At 34.0% G+C, this 13739-nt stretch overlaps 1 protein-coding gene across 1 annotated transcript; it reads right to left on the reverse strand.

Moving 5' to 3' along the window:
* Positions 1 to 27: 27 nt before the first annotated feature.
* On the reverse strand, positions 28 to 6747 carry LOC18054214 (COP1-interacting protein 7). The gene is given in 10 exon segments (XM_006451871.2): positions 28 to 1155; positions 1158 to 1532; positions 2023 to 3695; positions 4231 to 4451; positions 4677 to 4829; positions 4935 to 4987; positions 5085 to 5125; positions 5394 to 5506; positions 6031 to 6210; positions 6315 to 6747. Coding segments are annotated over 10 exon segments (3579 nt in total). The 5' UTR covers positions 6374 to 6747; the 3' UTR covers positions 28 to 444.
* Positions 6748 to 13739: the final 6992 nt, after the last annotated feature.

The raw sequence follows: 13739 nt of genomic DNA on the forward strand, positions 1-13739 counted from the left end.
ATATGAACATAGTCAACTAATAGAGTATAAAAACAATTCTCCACCAAAAAAATAAATATAAAGAAAATAACCCATTTGCAACAAAAATTCATTTCTGGTACATACTATCAGAAGATTAAAAGTGTTTTCTTAGTGTATGTCAATATTTAGAAGGAAAAACACATCAATTGAATACCCATTTGCGGTTTTGAACCCTCAACTAGCACATATCAAATCAACATAACTTACAATATGACTCCTCATATGGCAGAAAAACTGAAGGCCTTATTGTGTATGACAGCTATCTACCTTCCCATTGATAGCCATAAGGTGGCATAAATTGGCTTCAAATAAAACAATTAACTTGATGGATCTGCCTCCAGCTCTGGAACATCCCATAATCCAAGGCTGAGGCATTATGAAACACACAGATAAGCTGCAAGAATAAACCAGAAGTCTATGCAATCAAGCCGTATAAATGTGTCGGTTTCTCCTTCCAAACAAAAGAAGCTTTCTAAACCCCTTGGCAGCTTTGGGAGAGTTGTCGTCATTGTTCCACTTCTTTCTGGAGTGCATTGGTTCTGTGTTCAATTCACTAGGTGGTGGTGTTGAGACTTTTATCTCAGAAATTTCAGGAGAGCGGGTATTTTCAATTATTGTAGCACTTTCTTCAAATTTAACAGAAGGAAAGGCCAAACCTTTTTCATGCGCTAGCGGTGTAGGATGCATGGTTGTTTCAGAAATATGCACACCCTGTTCTTCAGGAACTTTTGTGTCTTCACAAAGAGCTGGAAGTGCCTTAGATAACTTTTCGTCATCTTTTATGTGATCCAGTTGCAGAGGCTGTGTTTCTGTAATATTTACAGTGCAACTTTCCTCATCCAAGTTGCTTCGTTCTGCAATTATATCTTCATTCTTCTCAGTTGACAGAATGCCGCGCAACTCCTTAATGTCTTTGCTATCATCAGCAGCTTCAGTATTCTGAGTTACCTGCCCAGCTGTTGACTCAATTTGTAATGCTGCTGTGGTCTCCACACAATCCTGATTTCTCTGAACGTCAGGATCAGTTGGTAATGCTGCTGCAGAGTCCATGCAATCTTCATTTCCTTGAACATCAGGATCACAAGGAACTACTTCATTGACAAAATTTTGGCCATTTTGCTTATCTGAAGGTTTTACTCTGCTTGCATTCGATTTCTTATTTTCAGCACGGGCAGTCTTCTTTGACAAGGTAGTGCAGTACCATTTGCCTTCGAGATTTCCTTTTTAGGGTGGCCTGATTTTGTTTGAGTTGGTGGGGCGTTTTTAGTTGTTCGTGCGGTTGCAAGCCGATCCATGGTGGAACTTCTAAAGACTGGTTTGTGTAAATTAGCAAACTCTTTAGCTGGGGATTGACTTTCACTCTTCACAGTCTTCTTTGAAGTAGTGGGAGATCTATTTTCAGCTGGAGTTCTCTTTATTGTTGCTGAACCACCACCACCAGCACTCCTTTCAGCAATCCTCTTCTGGCGTTGAATCAGTAATTCCTCCTTTTTCTTCCTATTTTCTTCTTCCTGTCCACAAGGAAGGAAAAATAAATTATAAAAGAAACAATTAATTAACATAATTACTCTCAATTTCATAAAATATATAAAGGCAAAAGTGGCCCTTAAAGTGGAGCCATTGGATAATGAAGCCATCACCAAATGAAGTATGTGCTTTTTCTCGTGTATGAGTGAAAGAGGTGGAACAGAAATATAGATCAAGTACATACAAAAAAAATCGTTCAACAACATGCAATGAAAAAGTGCATGGATTGAATGAAATAATTCAAAATGATATGAATCAAATAATGATTCGTGTTAAATTGGACGTGATACCTAATGAAATGATGTCATAGACCATGTCATTTTGATTTTTCCTAACATCTGCTAGTTTCCTAGATGAAATGTATTAAAATAAAGTGAGGCTTTGAATTCTCATTAGAGGTATATATGCTCTCATGGTTCAACTGATCTTCCTGTAAATCTATCAGGAGTTAAGTTGGAGTTTAAATTTCAGAACCTTCTCAAGTTTACTCTTCAGAACTGTGGGCCTGCTTCCAGAGGATGGTTTCTTGCTTCTAGAATTGATGTCAGATTTGCCATTTGAAACTTTAGACCTTGCATCTTTACTTGAAACTCTTGCCCCAGGAGGGCCTTTATTTTTAGCACTGGTACTCTTACCATTAGAAGGTAGCTTATTATCAACACCAACATTGGTTTCGTCATTAGAGTTCTTCTCATTGGATTTGGTCAATACAATGTTAGTTTCATAATCCATTTCTGGGGTCCAAGATGCCGCAGCCTGCTCTGTAGCTGAGTCACGTCCAAGCACCATGTAGAGGTCATCTGGCTCATGCGTGTTAAAAGCATCTGGCTTATCATGCGAAATTTCTGGTGTTACAGTTTCATAAAGAGTAGCCCCAATAATGTCTGTCCTCGTATAAGAATCAGATTGATCATCTACAAGTGGTCTGCCTTGGATCATGAAAGAGTCATCAGCTAGAGCATCTTTCTTATTTTTATCAGTGTGGGAACTTCTCCCTGCTACTACTGAAGCATAATCGCCATCAAATGTTTTGAAACTCGAGCTTTCATCATAATTCGCTGATCTATCTGGTTGGTTGACAATGATCCAATCTCCATTTTGCTTTTTGATCTTTGTAGAAGTGGTAGCAAAATCAGATAGAACCGCTTGTGAATAATATGCTGGATCCTCATTTCTTTGAGAAAATAACAACTCCTCATGTGCGTAATCCTTTTTCTTAACAGTTTGGCGGAGCTTTTCGCCTTCTTCAAAGTTATCAAAACGAGTTTCATCTTCATTACCCGTATTTGCCTTCGTTGCAACAAAGGCATCACTTGAAATTGCTCTTTCTTTTCTTACCTGTTCAGATTCCAGGTTTAGGGGGAATGACCTTGCCTCAGAATTAAAAGGCTGTGGTTCCATTCCAAAAGAACTTGTGTCATTGTCTTTTAGGAGAAGATTCTGAAAAATATCCCAGGGGTCATTTCTTTTCTCTCCACCATTGTTACTTGCAGCGGTATTCTTAACATCCAGCTCAGCCACATCATCTGAACCATTACGGTGCTTGACCGCATCTTGTTTTCTACGATGGTGTGAGGACGATTTATGTCTTTTTCCCAATGACCCAACAGCTTCCTCTACCTGCTGCTTTAGGGAATCTCCATCAATAAATTCATCTTCTTCAGAGGTTTCCTCGGAACTATTACCCTTGTCTCCATCTCTCTTAGAAGTTATGTAATTAATATTCCGGATAACAACCTTTCTTGACGACTGTTTCCCATGCTTTTTCCTATGCGTTTTCTCCATCAAAGAGTGCTCTTCATTTGATTCACTCTCAGAGCCGGAATCACTGGGCTCAGTGGATTCATCTTCTTTTGAAGTTTCTCGACTTTTACGTGAAGGTTTCTTCTTATGCTTGGAAGATGATTTATGATCTCTTCTACCATCTGGCTCCCAGTCATAAGCAAGACCAGAATCTTCCACATTTGCAGGCCATCGCATGTTCCCTGGATAATATGGAGAGGCAATCGGCATACCAGGAAACTGATAACCTTGATATGGGGGCATTTGATGCATGGCAGGACCTTGAAAATTGTACATGTACTGAGGAAGATGGTTTGGCCATGACATTGGTACTTGAGCTTTGCCATCTGTTGGCATCTGCGCATCTGCACAAAATTTTCATCAAATGGCTGTCTAATTACTTTCTGTGTCATCATGCATTGGGATAAAAGGGGAAATCCTCAAAAACTATAACCAAAGAAAGAATGTCATTTAATATTCTGATTAAGAAGAAATATTTATTATCCATAAATAAAGGATGTTTTGAAATAACATGCCATGGTTAAAAAGTAGACACTGAACATGGAAGTTCTCAGTCTTGTACAAATTAAGAGTTTTGAGTGCTTGGTCCAAAGTCTCCTATTTCTTAAAACTCTTAAACATGATTCTAGTTCATGCTCTTGACAAATATATTGCGACTTAATCAGAGAAAACTAAAGGGTGTTTTGAAAATTGAACATTTGAGCGCATGATTTGGGATGCCTAGACCAGTATAAACATGTTCATTGCAGAATCTGTTTTGACCAACATAATCTGAAACAGCTGACAGGTCACCTACATCAATTTTAGTTTCTTTGGCACCATCGTTCCAAATAGAAAGATCATTTTGAGGTAAAAAGGAAATAAAATACCCTTCCATACCATGTTTCATGTCTAAGCTTCCATGACTTGTATCAGATGCATCCATTGATCCATTCTGTTTCCCACTAGGATCATTATCTTCACCCGCAAGTATGATTCCAGATGTTGCAAGATAAGGCAATACTTGCCGAGATGAAGCCTGCATTGCAGCTATTTCGTCCATCCAAAGAGCATCTTCATTCTTTTTCTTGCACAACTCTATGAAACTTATGCATGCTTCCCTAGACAAAACAGAACAGACTACAGTTGCAAACAGAGGAAAAGATAATAATCTTGAACGATGTGACACTCTGCAACTATTTTTGTGGACTAATCTAAACTGTAGTAAACTCATTTTACATTCATTTTAAGATAATAGCTAGTGTAACCACCAATTTGAAATTGAAATTTAAAAATAAACCAAGTTGTGTTCACCAATCAAGAAATTAAGGTAGCTTTTATCATACCTTAAACGTGAAGCCCCAAAAGCATCAGCAAAGTATAAAAGATCCTCTATATAGTCTGGTTCAAATCCAGCAACTAAAGCACGAGCATAAGCCATTGCTTGCTCTTTGCAAAGCATTGCCTTCCTAGATTCCAAAACACGCTGAAGACGAATCCTGTTCATCATCCCAGGCTGAACAATCAATGCATGATAATACAAATGTAGAAATAAAGAACATATTGTCACCAGATATGGCCAAATGCAAAGCAAGATAATTTACTTGGAATTTTCTTCCTGCATTGCGTCGCTAGCTCCACTGTATTCACCTTTCGTCTAAAATGCAGCATCAGCATGACAAGGGCCAAAAGTTATGGTGGGAGCTTTTGAGAAAACAATAAAAAGAAAACTGTATTTTACAACGATGAATTACCTTATATGATGCAATTGACTTCTGGAAATTCCCAGCAGTTGCTGATACATTTCACATTAAAAATAAGTTAGCATAAAGAATTATTTGTACACAGCAGCAATCTATAGTTGCAGGAGAAGGAAATTTAATCCTGACTGCATAATATGGGGGAAAACTTTAATTTAAAATCTTCACATCTCTGTAATTCTAAAACCTCAAGCTCTACTAAAATCAAACCAAACAACAAAAAAACACTTTGAAAACAACTTTTGGGATTAAAATAAGCACTTATGGCTAGTCGATAAGTCATACCAAACAAGCACGTCATACCTTCATCCTCTGTTGCTGCAGCACTCGATAGTTCATTGTCAATCTGTACTATTTCCCTCTCTACTGAGACAAATCTCTCAAGAACTTCTGGTGTGCTAACAAATCTCACAAATCTATTTAAACGACATAATTGTTAGTAAAAAGGATAATGACCCGGAAATTGTAAAATATCAATCTCACAGTGGTAAAATCCAGACACCATCAAAGATCTTTCTTACTTTATAAGTACAGGAAGATATCATCAATGCTTTGAGATAATGAACACACCGGCAACTCAAGGATCCTATTTAAACCAAATTTCTTGAAAATGCTAGAGTTTATGACATTGCAAAAGTTTTAATTTCTAAGTAATTGGTCAAATTCATAAAAAGGCACAACATAAACCCAATAAATCCCTCAAAAAAGAAAAATCTAAACGATTCAAATGTCCGATCAACTTCAAAGCAAAATTGGAGCAAAGGACTATACCGAATGGTTTCAAAACAACTTTCTTATGCTGGCTACCCAGTTCGAATCCTCGGAAGAACATACAACCAAGTAACTTCTAAAAATCTTCCTTTTCCGCAGAAACTCAAATGCAAGAACTAATCTAAGCCATAACCCAATTAGCAGAGAGTATGATTCGAGTGAATTATACCTTTGCAGAGTGGCTTTAGTGAACCAAGAGGCAGCTGATGAGCTCACTGGACGAAGAGTAATGGAATACCCACCTTTAGAAATCTGATCTTTAGCAGATTTTAAATGCAAAACAAACGGTTCCAAAAGTCCAGACGCCAATTTCTCACTCGAATCCCCAGCAAATATCACCAGATCACACCTTCACCATTTCACAAAGCATTCAACATTTATAACAAACAAGCAGAACCGACACATCAAGAATACTAAAAAAAAACACAAACAATTTTCTACAAGTAACAGTACCTGGTTCTGGTGGGAGTGAGTTGAAAGAGAGCATAGTCAAGACGAGTTCTCGAGTCCATGGAGAGCTTTTTTACCTGGTGCAGTTCTCAAGAAAATTGCTCACAAGTTTCTTCAGAGCTTCAGGTGTTATGCATGTACTGGTTCTTGGTTCTTGTGTCAACTTTTTTACACGACACGGAGACAGAGAGAGAATGTAAGTGGCAGTTGCTGCAGGCGGCAGGTGGGTGATGAAGCTGAGCACATGGGAGTTTGAGTTTGCGGATCAGATGGGCGATTTTGATGATATTTTTGCATGTGGGGTCCCCGAGATTGTGAATGAATGAATCTAAGGTCACTCTGATATTGATATTCTGCTTAACGTGACTGTTAATGTTACAGTTGTAATGTTGTTCGCTGAGTGGTCACTTCCTTGCAGCTGCTTCTTGCAAGCTTGTGTTTTAAGACGGTACAGAAAAATAGTCGGGGAGAAAGACAACTATAGAAACAACATAAAATTAATATTAACTAATTTACTTTCTATTAATTAAATGAGTAAGTTGAAAATAACTTTATGTCACATGCACTCTATACCTTTATTTATTGATTGGAGTTATGGTTGAGTTGAGTGAGGAAGTAGGCAAAGAATAATCTTGGTTTCTGATGTTGGTAACTACAAGAAAAAGCTTTAGATTTTCAACTCTATCAAAGTCAAATTCCCAGATCTTCCTCACTCTTAAAAATTTACTTTCTATAGAATGTAATAATTTTAAGGGGGAAAAGAAAAAGAAAAATGATCTTCCTCGCCCACATTAACAATCCTACCTTTGGGTTTGAAATAGAGGTTTAATGGTAAATTAACACGAGAGATTTAGGTCTTGTTTATTTAATATTGAGGTGAAGTCGTAGTTGTTGCAGAAAAAAGAAATTATCGTTATGAAATAAATATTTAAAGTGTATGATAAATATAAATTTTAAATAATAATCTTGACCAAAATAATATGATTATTATAGATTTTTATCATATAAGTGTATAATAAAATCAATATAAATTTTGACAGTAAGTATGCTAACAAAAAACAAAAAACAAACACAACCTTAATAGGATCTTTCTAAAATCACATAAGTATGCTAACACAATACAATACCATTTACATGTGTAATCAAATATTTCCCTATATCAAAATATGCGAAATTAATCAATAATTAAAATTCTTTTAAATTCATGTCAAAACTATCTTTTCGGCTTCTAAATTAATTACATGCATTATTTGTTAAGGTACATGAAACTTTTATGTGCATGCGATATTTTGTTTTTTTTGTTTTCATCATTTGATTGAAGCCAGCTATTATATGTATAACAAAGACATTGATCTTCTGATGATGATATAATCACTAAATCTCATTCCACATTGGGTAATATCTATGCTTCTGATTTTCGTAATTAGTTTTGATATTACACATAAAGTGGTAATAATAGGGTATCAATAATTATTATAAGACATGGCCTCAAGTTTAATTGTTGGTTCAAAAATAGCTTTCTTTCAACATACAAGGCTATAGTGCATTCAACTCAATTTGTGAGGGCCATAATGATTTTCCTTATAATTTACTTCTAATTAATTCATAATGTACTTGTTAGTTTCAATCGAACCACAGTTTCCACTCAAGATAAGGCAATGATTGGATTTCAATTATCGTAGGTGGTTGTGTAAAGCTGTTCATGAGACCCAACAAGCCATTATTAACTGCTATGTGTAAATATCTTCCATCCACCGGCTGTAAAATTATTGCTTACCTCCAAATCATGAAAAGTGGTTCTGTATTTAGCTTCAGTTTTCAGGCACTTCACAAATTTTGCTGCCTTTTTGTTGAGTCACAAGCTTGTGAAGAGAATTTTCTGAAAAGAGAATTCTCCAGCTCATTGCTCATTTCCCTTATGAAAAAATGTATATATGACGGTTTTAATGGAATCATCTAATAAATGTATGTGATGTATTTTAAAATATTTTCTCTTTCAGAATGTTCGTCAATTTCAAAATAATTCTATACATGTCAAAATATGTATGATAGATCGTGGTGTGTCCATTGCATGTAGGCATTTTTCTTGCATGATCATTACTACATTTGTAAAACGAAGACTTAATTATACGTAATTGTGAGCAATCTAGCATCAAATAACTGAATTTCCAAGCCTTATATATACGCTGGATTATGACTAATTGTTTAGAAATCATATATTGTATCAATCAAGTTTGAAATTAGTTGGAGGATTAATCGGTTTGATTACTCGTGAAATCAGAAAAAACCAAGGAAATTAAGCAAAGAAAAGAGAATGTGTCGGCATGGATTTGCGTACCGTCGATTGGGTGGCTAGGATAAGAAGCCTGGGATCATTAAAAAAGAAAAAGTAATAATAGGTTTCATTAGCTGGATATGCTGTGACATTTTGTCTATAATGATGATTACAAAACTCCCATCTGACCCAGGATGTATATTGTTGGGTCCATTGATCTCTTCACAAGTTTTTCCTAATTTGTCCATTGATTATGAAGTTGCAACCAATACTATTAACATCCTGGCAAAAGATTATTCAACCGAGATCAGCAAAAAAAATTAGGGTACATTTGGAACAGGACAATAATAAGTATTATAATACTGTTCATATTAACTTTATTATGTCCCATGTTTGTATAAAAAGAAAAAGAAGGAGATTACATTGCATTAAAATTTGGATTAATGCAGGTTTCACCTCATTAGATAATGACAACCCTCTCCGAGTATATGCAGCATAGCATGATGACTTCCAATTTATTATTTTATTAATCTTTGCTAAAATACTAATACTAATACTAATATATAATATTAATTTTATAAAATAATATAATATTTTACATAATATAATACAAAACATAATACAATATTAATACAATAGACTCTCATTAAATAATATAATATATTGTGCCAAACACACCCTTAAATACATTATAATTTAATTCATGTACAACATAAATCTTAATAAATTCACTTGTTTTGGATGCATATGATGCCAATTTTATTTTTCACTTATAAAGAATGCCGACCATTTGGACTTGGTTGTCAGGGCGACTGCGCTTATGTATCATTACGATTGGGCTAGTCTAGGTCCAATTGTCAATAGTTCATTGTAAGGAAAGTGTCAGTGTATCACCAGTGCTTAGGTCTGAGTTCTTGCCTTTGTGTTATCATTATCATTATTGTAATTTTATTATAATTATTATTTTTATAGGAAAGTAGTTTTTTCATTCGTTCAACAAAGATGAATTCATCAAATATTTCTATTGAAAAGATAAGATTACATCATAATCATTTATAAATTAGGTCGGTGTACATATAGTTATGTGCATATAGTTCCATCAATTACAATAAACAGATTGGTTGAGCCATTGAATGGTGGGGCGGGGGGGGGGGGGGGGGGGGGGGGGGGGAGGGAAAGCAGTGCATTGGAATATCAGCAAAAGACATCTACTATAGATGTACACATCATTTCAAAGAATAACCAGGAATATCATTTCAAAGCACAACCAGGAATATTCCTCAGCTCTTTTCAGAATCTCCACTTCTATTAATTTGATCACCAACTGATGTAGTAACAGATCTCATGTAAGAACTAATCTACACATTGTATTTTTCTCAGATCTGGAGCTAAAAAAAACTTCAAATCTACTGGAAAAACACATTTTGATAGTAAATAGCGATGAAAGAAACTAAAAACACCACGAATCAGTGTTTAAATGGAGCAAAAGTCATGGATCTACAACCATAGAAGGAGCTACCTTTACCTATGGAGTGGAAGGAAATCTACCTTCACACATGAACTGGAAGGAAACAAAAAGACAAAAAATAAAAATAGAATATACTAAAGTACATTGCCATCGGAAGGAGAACTCTAGAGAGTTCTCTTCCGACGGCATGAAAAGGAGATTGTTACTTTGTTTTCATGGGGGATTGGAGGGAGGGAGGGAGAGAGAGAGAGAGAGAAATGGTACCTTCTAACACCTTAAATTTTCTGCCATCTTGCAATCTTAGTTCTTGTTAGTGCATGTTTGTTATGATTTCTCCATTAGTCAAAATAATTTTTTAATATCAAAATATCTTTTTAATTTTTTTTTGGTGTCATCTAGTTGTAATTTAAGTAGACGCTTAAATATTAGGCATTTGAATATAGAGATTGATAGATTTTTTTTTTTAAAGAGTTGAATAATCTATAATGCCTTTATTTTCTCGAATGATCTAATTTCATTCATTCACTACTAGAAAAATGAGTTTTATTAACACCAATTTAATGTCAGTAATTATTTTTACTGACACTTGTTAATTGTGTCAGTAATGCCCAAGCCAGAACACATTAACACTAATTTTTAGTGTCATGGATTTTTGTGTCAGTAATTCCTATCACTATAGTATCACTAAAATAATGATACCATGGTGTTAATATTTAATAATATTATTTATATGTCAGTAATTTGTATTACTACAATATTACCAAAATAATAAAACAATCATTTTAATATTTAATAATACCATTTACATGTCAGCAATTTATGTGTCAATATTTAGTGATGTTATGCTGCATTTAGTTAATAGTATATTTTTATTTTAATTATATTTTTTCTGTTTGTTTTGCAATTAAAAAACTAGAAATATATTAAATATACCGAATCTTGCAACACAATTCACATAATAAACATTGCAAATACATAATTTAAATTAATATAATTCAACTACACCACTGTTTGGTAAAGAAAAAAAGTACCAAATTAAGTTTTGGACAAGTTTTAAATAACAAAGTACAAAATGAAGTTTCAAAAACATTAACCAACAAGAATATGCTCAATAATGTCATTGAATATCCGCACGTGGCTTCATTTTTTTTCCCACCTACAAGTACATTAAATCAATTAGTACACCACAAAAAAATAAGTCTTGGAATTTAAAAGCAAAAATAATCATAAATTAGTCATACATTACCTCATGATTACAGGCTATAATTAACTTGACAACATACATGGCCCGTTAATCACGAAGTTGTGAGAGCTCTTTCATTGTGTATTCATTAATTTCCTTGAACTTTAATTTTAAAACAGCTAGTTATTTACCAAAAATCAAATTGTAAACTACTTAACTATCATTCATTTAATATATCCATGTGATAACAATTCAAAACACTTTATGCACTTTAAATGAGCTCCAACAATGTTACTCTTTTATCCAAAATTATACAAGAAGACACTCAATATCTTGAAGACCACGCTAATTAAAAAATATATATATTTCAACGAGTGTTGATCTACATTATTATATGAATTACTATTGTTTACTCAACTTATATAATAATCTTGAAGCCGAAGCAACTTGTGAACACTAACACTAACCACTTTAATGCAAATATGGATGTAGATACAAAGCGTCAATCCCTATGCCTACTATACAATTCCTCATATATATATATATATATATATATATATTATAATATAATATAAATTAGTATTGCCTTTGTAAATTAAAATTATTTACGAAAAGGATAGCTATTTATTATTTTACTCCATCCATCTTTAAAATCACAAAAGTAAATTTCATTATCCATTTATTATTCTACTAGAATGTAATTTCAATAAGCCAAATTCATATAAAAAAATATAGATATGGATTCAAGTAGAAACCATAAGTCTTTCCTCAAGCTCTTTAACTCCATATTCCTTAGCTCCTCATAGGTAGAAATGGGTTGCTAGAAATGAAGTGCCAAGATTCATTCAGGCTTTTTATCAAACACTTGGAGGGCATAAAAAATTCAAAGACAGTGAACAATATGGCAACATGCATGTTATTACCTACATTCAAGAACAAAACAAAAAGAAGAGGAATAAAGATAAAGATAGAAGATTGGTCTAATTATCACTCATGTCCTATATAACATGTACACATTACAAGTCATCTCACTGCTAAGTCAGTTACTAATTGTCACTCATTTGTAAGCCATATTGTTAGTGTCTAACATATGAACATAACCAAGTGCTCATTTGCTTCACATTACACAAAACATCTTCAAGAGACTTAAATAACCCATGCATGAAACAACTACCAATCTACCTACTCTTCACATGTAGAGGAAAAAAGATAACAGATTTTGCATCACACAAATCAAAATAGCAATTCAATTCATGTACCTATAAAATTTGAAAATCAAAACATTGTCAAGCACTTATATATTTTATTCCATAAACATTCACCTACAAACTCCATTTTGCAGCAACTAGCATATGGCCTTCCTTCACCAGCAACAAGCATATCTTATAAATGAATAATGAATGGATAAGAAAATCATTAGCGGCCTGCTTTTAACTTGTGAACACTGCTTAACTATAGGTAATAAGACAAATCAGTTCGTCATTTTGTAACAAGGTTAAGATCAGATTTTTACTAAACCAGTTCAAATATATATTAATTCAATACTTCTAATAAAAAACAAGGGTAAAAAAGCATGGTGGGTCATGAAGAAATGAACTTACGGGAGCAACAATAACAAATTTGGCTTTATTCTGTAAGCATCATACACTTGGAATTAGAGAAATTAAAGACGTTAGAGTCATTAAAAAAAAACATGAAAAGCATAAGAGAATTATATAGGCATAATGGTTTCTGTTAGCAAGGACTTGGGGATAATCTTTACAAACAGAATGATGCAAACATTGATCATGATATTTGAGGGTATTTTTTAAACATGTAATGCTATGTTTAAGCCCGTGATTCAAACTAAGAACCAAATTTCAATGACTATTTCACTATATATACACAACTCAAAATTTCTAGCATTGAAAACTAACTTGAAAAACTGTAATCAGATTCTCTTTATTTTTTTTCCTTATTATAGGAATCCAGCAAAATTCAAAAGTAACAAGTCTCTCACCACATCAACTTCTTAGGGCGAATCAAGCGCGATTCAAGCACCATATATAATAGATGAACTACCTCTCTTGGCAGACAATCATTGCCCATTAAATCTAATCCCAAATATATTGTCGCCCAAAATAGTGACTCACTTGGTTTCATCAACTATGATCTTTGAACAATAGAAAGTGTTTTCTTCAGTGTGTGAAATGGCGAATTATAGCGTGGGTAGGGTTTGTTTGGCACGACAATGAGTTAGAGTGGATATTTTAATTTCAAGCAGCTAGGGTTTGGGTATTATCTCACGACAAGAGTTTGGGTTTCAACTCCGGTGTATTAAAGAGAGACGACGGTGACTCAACGGCAAGCCAACGCCAATGAGCTAGGTCTGTCACTGAGAGAGAGAGAGAGAGAGAGAAATGCTTGTACTTTGGACTACCGGTGAATGACAATATGGAAAAATAAGAAAAAAAACAAATTCATATTACAATTAAATAAAATAAAAAAGATATGGAAGACAAA

This window comes from Citrus clementina, unplaced genomic scaffold (genome assembly GCF_000493195.1).
Source record: "Citrus clementina cultivar Clemenules unplaced genomic scaffold, Citrus_clementina_v1.0 scaffold_1, whole genome shotgun sequence".
In the NCBI taxonomy this organism is placed as follows: domain Eukaryota; kingdom Viridiplantae; phylum Streptophyta; class Magnoliopsida; order Sapindales; family Rutaceae; genus Citrus; species Citrus x clementina.